Source organism: Nelusetta ayraudi, unplaced genomic scaffold (genome assembly GCF_046127955.1).
Source record: "Nelusetta ayraudi isolate G7.1 ecotype Tasmania unplaced genomic scaffold, CSIRO-AGI_Nayr_v1 ptg000048l, whole genome shotgun sequence".
Classification (NCBI taxonomy): domain Eukaryota; kingdom Metazoa; phylum Chordata; class Actinopteri; order Tetraodontiformes; family Monacanthidae; genus Nelusetta; species Nelusetta ayraudi.
Genome location: NW_027466098.1, coordinates 15,669,104 through 15,686,805, shown reverse-complemented (window position 1 = coordinate 15,686,805; position 17,702 = coordinate 15,669,104). Strand labels below are relative to the sequence as shown.

At 46.0% G+C, this 17,702-nt stretch overlaps 2 protein-coding genes across 3 annotated transcripts in view; one reads left to right on the top strand and one right to left on the bottom strand.

Moving 5' to 3' along the window:
• Window positions 1–9,660: 9,660 nt before the first annotated feature.
• On the top strand, window positions 9,661–10,556 carry LOC142895551 (V-set and immunoglobulin domain-containing protein 10-like 2). The gene is made up of 2 exons (XM_076036690.1): window positions 9,661–9,792; window positions 10,161–10,556. The coding sequence occupies exons 1-2, from the start codon at window positions 9,738–9,740 to the stop codon at window positions 10,520–10,522; spliced, it is 417 nt and encodes a 138-aa protein (XP_075892805.1). The 5' UTR covers window positions 9,661–9,737; the 3' UTR covers window positions 10,523–10,556.
• Window positions 10,557–14,127: 3,571 nt separating this feature from the next.
• Window positions 14,128–17,702, bottom strand: part of cdon (cell adhesion associated, oncogene regulated) — a 32,689-nt gene continuing 29,114 nt past the window's right edge. Inside the window, exons 16-20 of one of the 2 annotated variants that reach the window (XM_076036685.1) lie at window positions 17,057–17,352; window positions 16,887–16,966; window positions 15,315–15,607; window positions 14,524–14,697; window positions 14,128–14,473 (exon numbers count right to left, since the gene is read on the bottom strand). In XM_076036685.1, coding sequence (XP_075892800.1) covers window positions 14,543–14,697; window positions 15,315–15,607; window positions 16,887–16,966; window positions 17,057–17,352 — 824 coding nt within the window. In that variant the 3' untranslated portion in view covers window positions 14,128–14,473; window positions 14,524–14,542. Of the gene's footprint in view, window positions 14,474–14,523; window positions 14,698–15,314; window positions 15,608–16,886; window positions 16,967–17,056; window positions 17,353–17,702 lie in introns of those variants that run through there. The other variant, XM_076036686.1, reaches the window with a different exon arrangement.

Here is a 17,702-nt window from a genome sequence, read left to right as displayed (position 1 = left end):
GAGGTCCATCTAGATGGGAAATTAATTTGTTTTCAGGTTCTTTCAGCCTTTTAAACCTCTCTGTTCTTTGCATGACATGCCTACGTGGACTATTATTTTTTGTTGTTGTTGTTGTTGTTGTTGTTGTTGCGTAAAAGCGGCTTATTTATAATTTGACCTAACCTTTGGATGAAACTGGATCATTTACACCAAAAAGCATTCTTGCAGCGCGCTTTTTAAAATTAGTTTCAATTAATGTGATGGCACACATTTATCCTACTTGTCTTCCTCAGTGGCGTAAAAGTTCAGTTTTCCAACGTCTAAAACTAAAAACGTCAGAAGTCTTCCTGGCGCTAGATGGCAGTAGAGTCACTCCAATATTTTTTCACCGCGTTTGAGCTCGTTTGCCCTCCCGTGTGGTGGTGCGGTGGTTCTGTTTAGCGACAGTCCCAGTGACAGTGTGCTTGATTCTTACTGACTGACAGGTGACAGATGCGTCACAAAAATCGATATCTGAACCTGATTTGATATGAAAAAGCAAAAATAGAAAACAATGGAAGGATCCAAAGGGAATGAAACACAGAGGGAACATTTGCTTGCTACTTTCTAATTCAAAACAAACAAACCAACACTGAGGTGCGTAAATTCAGTAACTGTCATGTTAATTTGGTAATATTGACCCAAACCCTTATATCTACATAAAAGTTGGTATAGTTGTGAACTGAATCAACGGGTATCTCCAGAAGTGCTGAACGTGGATCTGCTCGGGTTTTCACAGTTTGACGTCACAGCTTGAATGAAAGAATATCAAAATCTGCAATTACCATTAAGATTATCTGCAATGTGTTTTCAAACCATCAGGTGATTTTGAATCATACACACTGGTCATATTAGCTGTTCACTTTCTCAAAAATCATCTCAGCAATGTAATGCAATTTATTTTTTTTAAAGAAATAATGATACCACAATCATTAAAAAAACAACAACAACAACAACAACAACAGCGAAACAAAGCTCTCTGCGCTGTAACGTGTAGCATCTGCCAGGTTGCAACTGTGCACGTATTAACATTTGTCAGGGTAACAGGAGACACAAAGCAGACCCTGCCTATGCGCTTTAATGGGGCCACATGAGGTGAAGTCCTGCACTATTTGCGAATGGGAGCTTGACCCTAAAAAGGTTATGGGGACTGGAGGTGTTGCCCGTGACCTTTGTAAAACTCTGAGCGCTCGGCCCTCGCTGCGTGTGCGTGCCTCTCCAACAAACAGCGAACGCAGCGGCGCTCATGTGGCAGCGTGTCTCCTTTTGAAAGCGGCAAAAGCTCAACATAGTCTGTGTCCCATTAAATCCCCCTTGTCTCTCACCCATTCTCCCCTCCCGGTCTGTTTTTACTTTGCGTTATTCATATTCATTCCTTCACAGCCACCCTCCCCCTCTTTTCTATTAAGCATCCCACAATGCATTTCGTCGAGACTGTTGGGCAGATGTTTTTGAAAGTGCCGAACCATAATTCTGAGCAGGAGGGGAGAAAAAAAAGAAGAATACTGGTTGACAAACTTGGCCGTTAAACGTAAAAGCTTGGAAGTCGTCCTTCGGTGTTGAATAATTAACAGTTCTTATGGGGTATTTTTAAAACATAAGCGAGACAAGCGGCGCAATGCGCTCTATTGATCCTCGCGGAAAATCCGCGCCAATTCCACATGACAGAGCAGCTGGCTGAGAGTGGTCTCATCTGGAACTGCCATTAGTTGCTCGTTAAATGCAGTGTGTGAGCGGGGTGGGAACATTTCGGCATGCGGTCCCCGGCCCATCCATAAGCAGACACTGGGAACTGTGTACGCAAACACACACACACGCCAGTCACAGAGCAGTTAGTTTAATGCGTATGTGTGTGTGTGTGTGTGTGTGCGTGCGTGTGTGTGTGTGTGTGTGTGTGTGTGTGTGTGTGTGTGTGTGTGTGTGTATGTACGTGTGCGTGGGATGGGTGTTGTACACACTGAAACTTAAACTTGTTTTAATGCAATTACCAGTTCATGACTAAATCAAAACACACACGTACATACATACATACATACATACATACGTACATATATATATATATATGTGTGTATAAATTCATATGTGTGTATATAGAATATATATACACTGTATGTGTATGTATGTATATATATATATATGGGCTATATGGATCAGACTATAGAATCTGTGCTCTCCTTCCCTCTCTGACTCTGAGTCCTGTGAATGTAATTGATCCCAGACTGGACATTTGAGTTGCCAGCAGCCATTCATATCGTTTTTATCTTTTAGACAAGCCCTCTACTGCTTCCAGATGGGGAAGGCACTCCAGGGTTCAAGTTTGTCTTTGGAAAGAGTAAAAAAGAAAAAGAAAAAAAAACAACTGTAATGCTTTAATGTTTTTACCTTACCACAGCCATGCAGCGAGAGTGAAACACACGCGGCCGTGCGCGCGCCTTATAGATTGCTACCTATCTTGCGTTGTTGTTGTCTCCTCTATGTGTGAATGGCAGCAAGCCATTGTTGGCTTGGGATAGATCAGTGGTCGACATAAGGACCGTGTGGAAAATCTTTCCGAAAGCACGTCTTGACAGCAGCTTTTGTACTGTCATGCGTGCGCAAAATTGGTTTTACGATAAATTTACTCACGCAAAGTCTACGCCTGTGAACACTGGCTAACAGTCCTGACCTCCAGCGTGTAATTGGAAGCTTAAACTGCTCATCAATCTTCTATCACTGAATGCATTTACACACAGTCCTACTTGCGGCACAGTGATATTTTCATTAAATTGTCCATTACACAATCAAAGCAATCTATTCTATATCTCTTCTAGCTTCTTGCCTGTAGATACACACACCACTAGACCTTGGGCAAAGCACCTGTCAGAAAACACTTCACAGAGTATTTTGTAGAGGGCCATAAAGTCTCCAGATGGAAATCAAGGCAAGAATGAGTCTCTCTCCTCTGTTGGATTTGATTGTACACTGACCATCTGTGACATGTTGCGTTTGAGAGGTTACAATAAATTGCCGCGCCAAGCCACAGACACTTATATTGGCAGCTTGGTCTTTTGGGTCTTTTGGTATCTTGCTCCAATCCAGTGTTCACAATTAATATTAAATCGTCTTTACTTGCATTAATATATTAAATACTGGCATCACCCCTAATCCTTTAGATTATAGCAAAATACTTGCAAGGTTAATTAGCTGCAAAGAGTGCAGAACAGCAGGGTTGCATAGAATCTCTATATTAGGCTCGGCAGCGACTGTTCAGCACCTTCAGTGTGACCAGAAGGGCATGTTTACTGCACACAGCAGCCTTTATCAGGGATTACAGTGGACTGGTATTAGGGGGGAGGGGGAGGGTCCATTTCTGTGCAAATAAAATGGAGATGCGTCATCATCAACCTGAAAGGGAGGGAGCTGTGGAAGGTTTCCTGGAGAGCAGGAGGCGGTGCTTTTTACACTTTACATCATTTTAAAATGTAACAACCAGAGTTTATTCTTATAACCTGCGGAATTAATAATAATGCTAAAATAAAATGTCTGTACTTTAAAGCAATGGTCTGCATTATTTTTTTGTCAATATTTCAAGTTAGCCTAACACAACACAATTAGGTGACTTCAGATTGTAGATGCTTTTTGAAGTTCCACAGTTCCAAGTTCCGTCAATATGTCCTCTGAATTTAAACATGCTTACTTATGCGAGATATTTCCATGCTTAACATTGATGCTGACCCTGTGGGGGGAGTTTCCTGAGAATGGTACAGAATGAGAATGAGAACTCCAGCTGCTGGGCTTCCTGTCGCTTTGGAATCAACCCATAACAACCTTCATCACACTACCTTCACGCTTTGCACAAATTGCTGCCGTGCTGTAAATCACAGCCCAGATATTTTGCTGCTTTTCTTGAAGACGCACTGCGTTCAACCACACTTGGCAACTCGGTGACACCAGTGGAAACAAAGCTGGGTAATTTCACTGTCATGCCTTCCAGCCTTTCTGAAGCACATTTGGGTTTCGGAGTAACGTCTTCACACTCACTGTTGACGCGGCACCGCACTTGAAACAATCCTAATTCTTTACACATCGCTCATTGTGCATTTAACATCACAGCTTGTCATCTTCAAAAGTCAAGCACTAGTTCTACATCATTTTCCACTAATTCAGTCACTTCTTGGCATAGCAAACCTGACTATTTGACAACACGCAACTCAAACCGAGTAGGATTAAGTGTGTGTTCCAACTCAAAAGGGCTCCAAAATGTTTTGTTTTTTTTCTTTACACACACGCCAGCAACATGCTGTGAGAAAAATCACACTTTTGTCTTTTGAGATCTTATGAACCATTTGTCAGTTAGTTTTAAAACTAGTGAACTGGTGAACGTGCACAAAGCTGTACCTGCTGAACACATTTACCCTGAGCAGAGGAAAAGCGTCAGATCAAGGGGCCGTCGGATTGTTACCCGGCCCCCTTGTTTTCCACCGTCAGCTGCCACACAAAGGCCCTGCATGGGAAAGAAGGAGGCCGACGATGGACCACCTGCTCGGAGGGGATTGTGTGGATATGAGCTACTGTACACTAAACAGCTGAACCAGGAGCAGCTCGTGGGCCCCAGGAGGAGAAGGCTGGGTGGGGGAGCTTGAAGGCAGGCTGGGAAGATCAGGTGTTCTTCCAGAGAAAGGCTGCAAAGGATGTGACTTCAAACTAATGATCAGAGTCATAAGCTGTTTGCCTCACGATCCTTCTGACTTTTTGGGTTTTAAGCTGGAGGTGTCAGAAAAGTACATTTCACTCAGGTTGGCTTTTCGCAGATATGCCTCTGAAGACCATGAAGCCACTGAAGAAACATTCTGAAGAAAAGTACAGTGCAGTAGTTCAAATCCATACAGTCCCCTCTAAACGACTGCTCAGTCCTCTCCCAAAGTCAATTTTGGCCGAACTATCCCTTTAAATAACGATTCCCATCCGGCAACTTTCAAGGTCCACTTGCCTGCAGCCTCCCACACACACACACGCACACACACTCACACACTAGTTCTCTGGTTTTCACACACAACATCACAGGCTCGACACTCGCTACAAATTTGCCTCCCCGCCCTCAGACAGCTTTTGTTTCCTTCCGACGTGGTTTCTCTCATCACGGGCCTCCTCAGCGCGAAGAGCATGAAACACGGCCGAGTCTTTCCACCGGCCTCAAGAGAACACTTTGTTCGAGTGAATTGTTTACGCAAGTTGATTTTAATTTGGGGTGAGCTAATATAATATTTCAACAATGACAGATCTGTCTTCCCGTTTCAAGGAAAACAAGGCATAAACACTCGACTCGAAACTTGAGGACTTTCAACTGAGAGCGCGGACAATGAAGAGCACTCCAGGGGTAGTCTGCCCAACAAGAAGATCTGACCCTTACTGGCCGCTGAGGACAAATCCATCGCTTCGCTTTCAAGCCAGCACAAGTTGTTTTTACCATTAACATTATTTCTTTTTGTATAATTTCACTTTCTTCTTCCAAACACGGTATCTTTGGGATCAGATGAGATGAACAGTTCTTGTGTTTTTATTACATTTTCTTTGGCAACAACCATCTGAGCTGTCTGTGAACTTTCGCGTGTCTTTGTGTCTTCTGTAACTCGTGCTGTGCGATCACTGTGCGCTGGCTGTTTCTAGTTTTCTGTGAGGTTCTGGACTTCCCCATATATGAGTAAGAAGAACATGTGCAAGGGATGCAGTGAAATTAAAAGTGATTCATTCACTTTTTTTTTATTTTTATAGTTATATGCGATGGCCCCAAGGCACAGCAGTGCCCCCTGCCACCTTTCAGGGAATTACCGTTATATCCTATTAGAATAAAGACAGGAAACAGGAAATTAGTTTTAAAAAATTTCTAATGGTGCTTTCATGGTGCCGGCTTAGGGATGGGATGTGTTTTACCCCTGGAGAGGGCAGATGGGGTTGGTGAAATAGGGTGAAGGCGGGGCAACACCCTGGACAGGTCACCAGGTCACTGCAGAGTCACAAACAACCATCCACACTCACTTCTATGGACGATTTCTGTCTGGACATAATAACTTTATGATGGGTGACACAGGTCGGTTCAGGAACTACCTGCTGAGTGGTTTTATTATAGAGTGAGAGAGTGAGAAAGAGAATAGAAAGGGGATGTGAGTGAGGGGAGAGAGGTGGGAGAGAGGGGACAGAGAGGGATAGAGAGAGCAACTGGCAACATGCAAGTACCGTGTGGAAAACAGATAATAATTTGCATGGTTAATTATCCAGTAATGAACTAATTCAAGTAATAAACAGATTAACTCATCCAGAAAAAGAACAAGAAAAAATACAAACACACACACATAATAAAGATTACCATGAATGAGTAGGACAATGAACTGTGTGTATGTGTGCGTGCAATTTTTGTTAATTAGCCTCATGCGCTTCTCTGTCTTTGCACTACGAGAGGAAACCAGAGTTCCCAAAGAAAAGCCATGCACAAAACAGTTCCACAGACCCGCACCGGGGATTTGAACGTACAACCTTCTTGAAGTTAAAAAAGACACTGAACCACTTTGCCGCTGCCTTTATGGAACATAAGCTAGTCTCTTCACTTCTACAGTCAAAAGTATTTCTGGCTGAGAATCACTGAGGTTGCATGTGGCTCTTCCTCCAAACAATATTTTAGGCTGGAGCACCCCAGGGGGGCTCGGCGGAGGAGAGGGGGCCCCTTCCTGCAGCCGCGGCCACAAGGCCAGTCCTCTTGTGGCTGCACTCTGCTGGGTCTCAGCCTTCACCCCACAATACAACCCAACACGCAGCCTCAGCGAAGGTCTCGGGCCGGTGAACGAGGCGGAGCAGAGAACCCGAGGGGTCAAGGTGGCCGGCGGGCCTCTGGCGCTCTTTACGAGCCAGCGCTCCTGCTCCGGCCTCGCTTAGCCCCGGCAGATGAAGGGTGTTGAAGGAGAAACATACAGTAGCCCCGGCGAATATATACGACAGCACGTATATGGCAGGATGGCGCAAACAGGCCTCGATGTGTGGTCCCCGACGTAACTGTCAGATGAAGAAAAAGCAGGGAAGAGGAGGAGGAAGAGGTGGGGGTGGAGGAGTAAATCTCCCAGCTGCAGCCAGCTCGGGATGTACAGAGCCCCACGTGTGAGGACGGCAGGGCACCAGCGACAAGGCCGCTCACAAATACTGGAAAAGGCCGCGTCACTGCCGAGCAGACAGCTGCGATAAAACAGCCACTCGCCGCGTGTGAAGTCAGGACGGGACACATTCAAGCTGTTACATTGTTGTTTTTTTCTCTTACACTTACGTTTCAACATGTTGCATTATTTAGAATAGAATAGAACACCTTTAGTAATCCCACATTGGGGAAATTTGTAGAATTACAGCAACAAAAAAGTAGCGCAAAGAGAAGGAAAAATGATAAAAGCAAGATTATTTCCCTGCGTACTAAACTTTTCTCTTTGATATCGCAGCGTTTGACCTTGCAAAAGTCTCTCAAGTGAAACAAATCGAATGGAATCCCATCATCGCGATTCCTTCGTTCTTCACAGCCACGTTTTGATGTGCTGAGCTTGCAAAATGATGAAAAACTGAACTAACTGAGAAGGCCGCTCGAAAACTAAACAACACCAAGGTACAACAACCGCTTGATGCTGCTCTTGAAGTCAACAGGTGAGCGCCGGCAAGCTTGGTTTTGTGCACGTTTTTCCAAAAGTTCCTTTTGAACATTTTGAACTTTTGAGCTGTTTGATGAAGTTCAACCTCGTGCACTTTAAAGCAGGGCTCCTTCGCGACGCTCACCTCGCAGGCGACTCGAGGGAAACCGGGACAAACAAAGCAGGCGCTCGGTTTCTCGCGAAGCAAATAAAAAGTTTCTCTTTAATGGATGAAAACAGACGTGCCCACATGTACGCTGGCGCAGGCTATTCATCCGGCGGGGCCACGTCGTTTACTGTTAATCTCTAGTCACACATTCCGGCGCAGGTGGTCCCCTGAAATAAGCGGTTAGATTCGCTCCCAACAATGCCAGTGGTAATGACTGTTCTAATAATAGGGCGCGCTCTGCAAAGACCCACCTGTGTTTGCCAGAGTCAAACTCGCAAAAAAAAAAAGGCAAAGTGTTGCCAAGTTGCCTCGTCTGGGCACATGCTCACGCAGCGGTAATGAGCTCTCCAGATCCCTGTGCAGCTCCAGCTATCTGATTCTGCCCTCTCATCTGCTGCCAAGAGTGTTTTTCTTTTCTTTGTCTCCCTTTTGTTTTTTGTTTTTTTTAAAGAGAAAAGTAGCTGAGCCTCGGCCCGTGCCTGGATCCACTCAGCGCTGCACCTGAGAGCTTTTCCGAGTGGAGATAAGATGCAGCAGAAACGCTCCACCACATCAACCGGGCGTCATTCGAAACATTTTGTTTTTCCAGGAGGACCCACATTTTCCGCTCGCCCGGCCCTGATTCTGCTTCTTCTTCATCTTCTTTCTTTTTTTTTTTTTTTTTCCTTCACTTTCCACCCCCAACGTTGCAAAGCAGCCGGGCGGCAAATCAGGCAGACTGCCAGCAGATGTTGCAGGCGTTTCATGCAGTGATTAGAAAGGATGTGGATGAAAATTTCACTCAGCACTCACTGTGAAGCAACACAGCGGGCGAGTTCCATTCATGATAAATCGCACTTTCTTTCTTTGCGCCGCTCGCTGCGAACGCAGCATCGGCGGGCGCTGCAGCTGCAAATCAGCTGTCGGACTTGCCGCCCCCCCGCGCTATCAATCCCGTCTGCCTTTTTTTTTGGAATATTTCCATGGCAATGAGCCCCTCGTTTGTTTTATCAAAACATCATTGCGCAACGTGTTTACTGGCTCGCGACTGTTTGCCTCTCAGATCCTTCAATCCCGTCCACAGCCCGCTCTGCCCTCAGAAACCATGTTGTTTTATATATTTTTTTTTATCACATCTGTCTGACTTCCAGCCGCTCGCTCAATATAGCCCTCCCTCTGCCACCAAAAGAACTGAACACACTGAGTCCTCGCTAATTAGAGCCTTCTCCCCCAGTCTGAGGCTGCCGCCAAGTGGGAACAGGTTTGCGCGCGGCCTAGCAGAGGGCCGCTGCAGCTCCAGCACGGCTGAAGAGCAGACGGAGGGTTTGTGCAGCCGCTGTGCAAAATGATGCTGCCGGCGAGTCTCCTTCTTGAATTGAAAAGACACTTTTTTCCATAAATTTTCAAGGGTTTAAGACGCGAGAATTGACTTGAATTCAGGAGAGGCTAATGTGCCTCAACGTGCACTGCTTCCCGCCACGTGTTTCTCAGATAGCTCAATCATGCCAGGTGACATAAATCTATTCATCCATTTAGAATTCAACCTCCTTTAGGCTAAAATAATGACTCACACGCACCATTTTTCCAACCCCCTGCAGGCCCCGCTTTCCATTCCGCGACGGTAGCGACGGAATTCCTAAAGAGGCTGCAGCGCCGCAGGTTCCTTCAATAATACACAAAGTGGATTCATCACCTCGACACCCTACACCTTCCACTCTCAGGCCCTGCCATTAGTCCAGGCACGAGTGTTGGAGAGTCGGGGGCAGAATGTCTGGCTGTGCGCTGCGAAGGCGGAACCGGCGATGAATAATTCAAAGCGGACGCAGCGGCGTTTGAAAGAAGACGGCGGCGCTGAGACCGAAGAGGAGCCTCGATTTTAACATTTCAGCCGGATTCTCGGGGGGTCGAGATCTCCGCGGGGAGTCGCTCCGACCATGATCTCTCATTTCCATTTGCCGCTGTTCCTGCTGCTGCTTCCGCCCCTGCAAGGTGAGGCCTGGCGTCTCGGTCTGAGCAACGACGGGTTGAGAGAAAAGACAAGTCGGGGCCAGCAGGTTTTGTCCTCATGGCAAACGGCTGTCATTACCGTCTCCAAATTGCTATGCGCAGCCAGAGGGAGAGCCGTAAAATTTGATCGAGCGGGCCAGAGGCAGATAAGCCGTGCGTGTGTGTTTAATTATGCGCGTTGCTCATCCTCGAACGCTGACACAGTCCATTCCCAACAAAGTGTGAGGTCTTCTATCCGTCTGTCTGTCTTTTTTATTTCTTTTCGAGACGACGAACGGCAAACCTTTTTTTTTTTTCCTGCTGACGCGTGTCACACAACGGTAACTCAGTCCAGCCGTCTCGTGTTACAGGTCTGGAGATACACGACCCCGAGGAGGTGGAATACGTTCGCTCCCACATCAGGTCGTCAGCGGGAGCCTCGGTCAGCCTGCGCTGCGGCTCGGCCAAGCCCAACATCTTCATCTGGGGTTTCACCAAACCGGGGACCGACAGCAACGTGGCGCTGGCCTACGACTACGGCCAGGGAGCCAAAGTGCAGTCCCAGGCCAGCGCTCTGGGCCACGTCCAGGTGCCAGCCAACACGTCTGGGCTGCTGATAGAGGAGCTGAGGAGGGAGGCGGGCGGCACGTACACCTGCCAGGCTCTGTATGACACGGACGGAGGAGCTCGGGTCACGTTCTACTTTACCCGGCTGGATGTGGAGGACGACTGAATGACACCGCGGTTACATCCCTGGGGTTTATTTTTAGTAGTGAAAACACATTTGAAAGAGTGATTCATCTTCTCTGCTGTCCCACTTGATCCAACATCTTCTCTGTGACCTCTGGATAGACTTGGGTTAGGATTTGGTCTTTTTATTAGAGCACGGCTTTGAAGCCGAGGGCAAATTCCCACATTTGTTGTGACTCCAGCATTTATGTTCATATTAAAGCTCATAATTTGCAAATAGAAGATATCAGTTACTCGTTTTTATTGACTTTGTCTAACTTCTTGACATTCCACATGATGCCAGTAGATCCCTTTAAAGCCAGCAGCAATCATTCCAACCTTTGCACAGAACCAGTGGGTGGATCTTCCCAGTCTGCATGGTCTGGATCCCTGCTGGTCAAGATGATCCACTGACGGACCACTGCTCACACACTGGCCGCTTCTTTCACTCTGACTGCTGTCAGCAGGGGTCAACTCAGTTTGGACTTAGATACTCGCAGTTCAAATATTGTAATGTTCAGCAACCACAAACCTTTATTGAGCAACGTTGGGGGGGGGGATGAGATCCAGCGTTGTGTGTCCTACTTAAAGCACTGAAAGTCTGACAGTCTGTCAGTCTGTTTGCATTGATTTCGGTGGGAAAGAGTCTGTCTCCATATTTGGAATTTAACTTTTCCAATGATCACAGGATGCACTTACAAGCCCTTTTCAAATGACTGTAGAGTTTCTCAGGCTTTTTAAGAACAGCTTCTCTTGTTTGCTCAGCCTGGCCACAAACTGAAAATCTCAATCTTGGTCCAGCCATTATGTGAAAACAGCTGATTATATAATTCTTTTGTATGTTGCCTACTTTTGGGATGCTTTTTAAAAAAATGATGGATAGATTTTCCAAGCCAAGTTGTGTTGCGATAAGAATTCACTTAATTATCCCTACAAAATCGCTATTAAATGCTTTCAGTATTACATTATATTTCATCACAGCTGTATATATTTTTTCTTACAAAACCAAAAGGTCTCTTGGCCATTTATGTGCTGTTATTGTAATTATATCAATTAAATATAAAGTTATCCGACCTTCATCATTTGCACCATCATCAGCCACCAGAGTTCATCCAACCACAACTTGCTTCACCAACATTTTGTCAAAATCTCAAGGATTAAAAAATAACAAAACAACACAAAATGTGTTCCCGGGGCCAAATCAAACGAACACAACAGGAAACTGCATTCATCCGGAGGTTTGCTGCAGGGACGGGAGGAAGAATGGTGGGCGGCTGGGAAGAGGGACCGGCGTTAACAGGTCGGCTCTGCAGCAAGGGGGAAGAAATTCCAGGGAAGGACAATGAGCTTTCTTGTTCCCATGGGCTCCTTAATGACGGGGTGTAGCTGCGTGGGTAGAGGGTGCAGGGCGGCGCTGAGGGAGCGGGAGAGTGCCGACTGATAGACGTGGGAGACGAAGGAGAGACAACCCCGGCCTTATCCTCCTCATCCCTGTCGACATCTGTCAGTATCCCCTCTTCATCCCAGAGCCGCTTCCCTTTCATTTCCAATCATCTCCAAAACCACCTTTTGTCTTGCGCCTTTCTCTTCCCGATGCACAGAGCCAACGAAAGCAAACGCACGACCGCAGTGAAAAAAAAAAAAAAAAAAATGTCGCCATGCACCTCAAAAAAAGATCACTTCAAAAACTACAAAAAAAGGGCTGGGAAAAAACCATTCCTGGGAAGGAAATAAGCAATTTAAGTGTGCCAACGTTGCCAGTCCCCATCCGGACTAAAAATATCAGCTGAGAGAGGCCGTGCCACACCTCAGCACTTGAAGAAAGTCGCTGTGGATGCCAGGAATGTCCCCAAACAGCGTCACGGGGAGGAGAGATGCCAGGCCGACCAAAGCCTGCGGACGGGCAGTGGACTCAGACAGGGCAGCGGGCAGCGTCGTCAGCGAAGCACACCCAGCCGCTGCCATCCCATCCAGTCCAATCAGCCCAGCCAGCCAGGAGATTACTTCAAACCGGCGCTGGCTTTAAGCCTTCAGGGTTTTGGCTAATGGAGCCTGAAGCCCTGGGACCAGACTGTTATTATTGCAATTTTTTTTTTTACGGCGGGTTGGCGGCAAATTTGTATCCTGCAGCACTTTCTCCCATGATGCACATGTTAAATTAATCTCTGACCGTTTCGCTTTAAATGCTAATGCTAATCCCGATGCTGAAGCTACAGAAGAAAACAGGCGAACGCAGTACAGCAGCACCGACATGGCCGTTCACTCGAAATCTTGTAATTGCTGCAGATTTCACCGTCAAAACAAAGCGTCAGTGGAATCGCAGACCGTCAGAGCTCCCGGCCCCCTTTGTAGCGCAATCAAAGCGATTATTTTTCTTTTTAGCGCGGCAAACCTGAGCGTTTATTAGACCTCTGGCCTCGGCGGCCCCGACTGCATTTACAGGAAGCGAGCTATTAGCAAGGCAAACACTGCAGCGGCTGAGGAGAAGAACCGTCCACTCAAACTCCTCCATTGAACTGCTGCCGCCCAGCTGCGCTCAGAGTAAAACAGCTGCAAACTGACGTCGTTTTCATGTCACTAAAATTCCGAAACACAGGAAAGAAAAACCCGTGTCAAAACAGTTTGTTTTTGCAGTTAATACATGAATGGGATGTGTTTTGTCTTTTAAGTGAGTGAATTGTTCCTCGACTGCCACATTAAATTAATTTCTCAAGGAGGCCAAAAATATATAAAAATTACCCCTCTATCAATTCCGACATCCATTTATCAGAAATGAACGTTCTGTGAGACCAATGTGAATAAGCATTTGGAAGTCTTGCTTTAACTCCCACTGACTTTTCAAAAAAATAATAATGATAGTAATAATACGTTTAATTATTTTGTAGGGTTTACTGTTATTTTGGAAATATATAGCGGATATAAAAGAGATAAATCTCTTTTTTAAAGTCACGGATTTAAAGATTTTGCACCTCGACATTAGAATAATTTCTTACGAGGTTTGAAGCGCCCTGCTCTAGAAATGCCGAATTAACACGTTGGCCTTGTCAACATAACTGGCCCATTCCTGGAAGAAAATCACTGTCAACGGGACTCTCAAAGCCGACGGCCCATTTTTTGTCTGCGCTAAGTGACAAGCTATCGAGTATCCGCTGAGGCAAGAGCAGCAGCGGCGACAGCGGCGCTGATGTGAACAGGGAAGGGAGTGTTCACCCCGTTCAGGGGTCACCGGCGGGGAACAACCCATCCCAGCGCCGCATCAAAGGCCTGCCAGAAATATGGATGGGCTGGGACCCGAGAGGGGAAGTTTTCACGACGGCAGTCATTCATTAGGGCTTTTTGCACATGGAAGATGAAAAAAAAAAAGAAATAAGTGAAAAAGAAAACACTGGAAACGAGCCGTCGTTTACTCTTCCATATCTTCTCTTTATATTATTACAAAACTTTACACGGACATGTTCTAACGTCCACACTCCAGTGGAACACAGAAGGACAAAAAAAACAAAAACAAACAACGACCAGCAAAAAAAAAAAAATTAAAGTATTTCTCATCCAAAAAAAGGCATAAATAATATAAAAGACTAACTTTTTTTTTCCTTTAAAACAGATACATTCATATGAAATAGTATTTTACTACTACAAAAAAATAAATAAGGCATCTAAAGAGTTTGTTTTCTTTTCATCTTCCCCTCGACCGGGGTTCAGTCTCTGTGTCCGACATCATTTCTCCTCTCGGTTGTTTTCTCCGGCTGACTTTGCCGTCAGTCTCTTGTAGTTTCCCCACGTCGCTCCTCCTCACCGTCAAGCTGCAGTGTCTCTGACTGATCACTCCTTCTTTTTATCTCTGTGGCAGTCCCATCACTGTCCTTTTTTCTCTTCCGCTTGGATCCTCTGAGCACACCAAGTCCGTGTGTGTGTGTCTGTGTGTGTGTGTCTGTGTGTGTGTGTGTGTGTGTGTGTGTGTGTGTGTGTGTGTGTGTGTGTGTGTGTGTGTGTGTGTGTTGGAAGAAGGCGCTCCTCCTCTGGCTCAGACCTCCTGCGGCCCTGCTTGGATCAGCTCTCCCGCCAGGCTGCTGCTGGACATCCAGCCGGGTTTCTCGTCGCAGTCCAAGTCCGGCAGGCCCAGGCTGTCCCAGCACAGCACGGGCCCGTCCGTGTGCACGTACTCCAGCATGTCCTCAGCTGTGAGGGAGGGGAAGCGAGAGGTTTGGTGCTTGCTTCTCATTAAAGACAGATTGTGCAGAGGACTGCAGTCAAACAACAAGCTTCTATTTCACATTGGTTTTCTCGCACTCTCACCCTGGACTCTAAGCTGTGAGAAATAACTGCAGAGTAATTAGTATTCTGAGTACACCTGCTGCAAATTCTTCATTTTATATGAAAGGCTGATGCTCAATCTGTTTTCATAATATTATCCTGCTATTTACTATTAGAAAATATACTTTCACTATCAGTGAAAAGGTCAATCCTTGCTTTTTCTTTACAACTACTTCTACTATTACCACGTCATCATTACAATCAACATTAGCATTAGCATTAGCACTGACAGCAAAAAAAAAAAAAAAAAAAAAAGCAGGAAGACACTTCACTGGTTCAATTTCAACAAAACAAAGTTGAGGAAAAGCACAAAATGATGACAAATGTTGAGCGCAAACTAAAAGCGTTGACTGATGACAAGTGAATACATGACTTCCTGGAATAACCATAACTCAGCTCAGCTGCTGCAGTCTAAGTTTGGAGCAGCTTCTTTCTGGGAGCAGAGGAGGAGGAAGAGGAGGAGGAGGAGGAGCTCGGCTCACCGCTGTCGTCGTCCGGTGCTCGGCTGTCACTCTTCCCCACCAGGCAGCAGGAGTGCTGTGAGGACGGCGACGCCTCTCGCTGCTCGTCCGCCTGCTGCTGCTGCCCTGTGTCGTCGCCCTGGTCGGTGGTGGTGGTGGTGGTGTTGGGGCGGGCGTGGCCATCCGGGCCGTGGCACTGAGACGAGACGTGGCCCAGCGGCACCATCTCCAGCCCGTCCTGCTGGCACGGCGCCACCCGGTGCATGAGGGGCAGAGTGCCGGCGGGGAAAGTGCCGTTGGCCTTGCTGTAGCATCTGAAAGGGAACAGGAAGTGTTATGTCCTGAGAAAAGTCAAACTAAAATAAGCTAAGCGAAGCTAAGCTAAGCCAGGCAAGTCAGGGTTTGTTAAGTTGCGTTCTGTTATGTTTCATTACAATATGTAAAGTTGTGTTAAGTTTTGTTAAGTTACACTAAGTTATGTTAAGTTTTACGTAAACTGCAAGTCGTTTTATGTCTGAGATTTTGTGTGTGTGTTTTGTTTTGTGTTTTTTGGTGTGGAGCTTTCAGTCCTCTGGAAACTCGCAGCCGTTACTTCTTCCCCCTCTGAAGGATGTTTGACCATTTTTTCCGACAGCTACGGCAAACGGTTGTGTCAAAACGACCCAAACAGAGCGAAAAACAAAGTCTCGTCTCCAGCCACAAGCCGCAGCGCAGCTGTGGGAAGCGGGTTTTTTTTTTTTTTAACAGTGCATCCAGAGATGAAAGCGTCTGTCCCGATCACACTGAGTGGATGTGACACGCTGATTTTTTTTTTCTTCACTTTTTTCTCTCTTTTTGCTCAAGTCGGCCCCTTACAGGTGCGTGCAGAGGACTTTGCTGCGTTTATCCTCCGCCGATCGCTGCTCCACTGTATCGGAGCGTGATTGGTTGGTGACCTCAGCCCCTCTTTTCCCAGCAGCCAGAGTTAAATAAACATTGGGCTCATTAGGTCTGCTGGCTGGGTGCACACAGTATAAACTGTGATGCCGGCGACTCGTAAGTACATAAACAGGACTAGAGGGAGGCTGTGTCTGCGTGTGTGTGTGTGTGTGTGTGTGTGTGTGTGTGTGTTTGTGTGTATGTGTATTTTGTTTAACCGCGTTGTGGGAATTCCAAAAAAAGAAACGCATTCTTTGTTTTTAATGACTGTTGTCTTTAAAAAAAACAAAAAAAAACAAACACCTATTTTTGAGCCTTTTCTTTAACCTCTTCAGAAATTTGTGGTTACACCAAAGTAAGAACTGTGCTGTGATTCAAGCATGTCAATTTTGCACATTATAGAGATATTACAGAGATATTTAGGAGGTAAGCTAAAAAAAAAAAAAAGTAAGTGAAAGTAAGTTTAAATGGAAAATAAACTGAAGAGAATGTGAAGAATTGTGGAGCACTACGTTAATTTGACATTCCTCTTTTTTTTGGATGAGACTCTCAGCCGAAAATGTAATAATGCCAGTTTTCTATTGAGGTTTTTTTTTTTTTTTTTGATCACCCACTCAAATAATAGTAATCATAATGATAATGATAACAAAATAAATTCAGCTGCTATGAATGTACCTGTTATTGTTGCAGAGGTTCTGGCAGCTCATGCAGTCAGAAGACTCAGTCTGGGGCAGAGCCGTGTACATGCCTCCACCCTGGCAAAGGCAACAAAGATACGATATTAGCACATTTAGTTTCACGCTAGCAGATACTTACATACATTTTTCCCAGACGGGGGCTCTTACGTTGTGATGGTGGTGCGGGTGGGAGTGATCGCACTCCCGGGTGCTGCGGGGCAGGGTGCCGTCGTGGCCGTGTGGGTGGCCGCCGGTGTACAGGCCGGCGGTGCCGTTGAGCAGCGCCAAGCCGTTGGGGAGTTTATGATGGAGGTGGTGGCAGCCCTGCGGCAGGATGGGGCCGCTGTGGCCGTAGCCCCCGTGCACGCCGCCGTTGATGTGGCCGGAGCCGGGCAGCGCCGTGTACTCCAGGACGTGGCCGTTCATCTCCGTCGGCTGGTACAGGTAGCCGGGGGGGTCGTACTCTGAGACGAGCAAGAGGAGGGAAAGTCGTCAGTAGTTGTTGTTGTTGTCGTCGTCATCATCATAATGTTAACCATTAGATCATATTAGATTCGATTCATTGTCGTTGTACATGTCACAAGTACAGAGCAACGACATGGCGTTAACATCCAATCAGAGTGCTTAGCAGGGAATATGATGATAATAATAATAATAATAATAATAATAATAATAATAATAATAATAATAATATTATATATATTTAATATGATATAGTTATTTATTTGACTTACCATCATCAAAAGGAACAAATAACATATCGATCAATTGAATTCCCAATATAATTTTTTTAAATAGTTTTCTTGTATATTAA

Excerpts from the sequence above, each read along its gene's own strand:
- LOC142895551 (XM_076036690.1), top strand. The coding sequence starts at position 9,738 with ATGATCTCTCATTTCCATTTGCCGCTGTTCCTGCTGCTGCTTCCGCCC. Across the intron at positions 9,793-10,160 it reads GCTGCTTCCGCCCCTGCAAG|GTCTGGAGATACACGACCCC; the intron begins GTGAGGCCTGGC and ends CTCGTGTTACAG.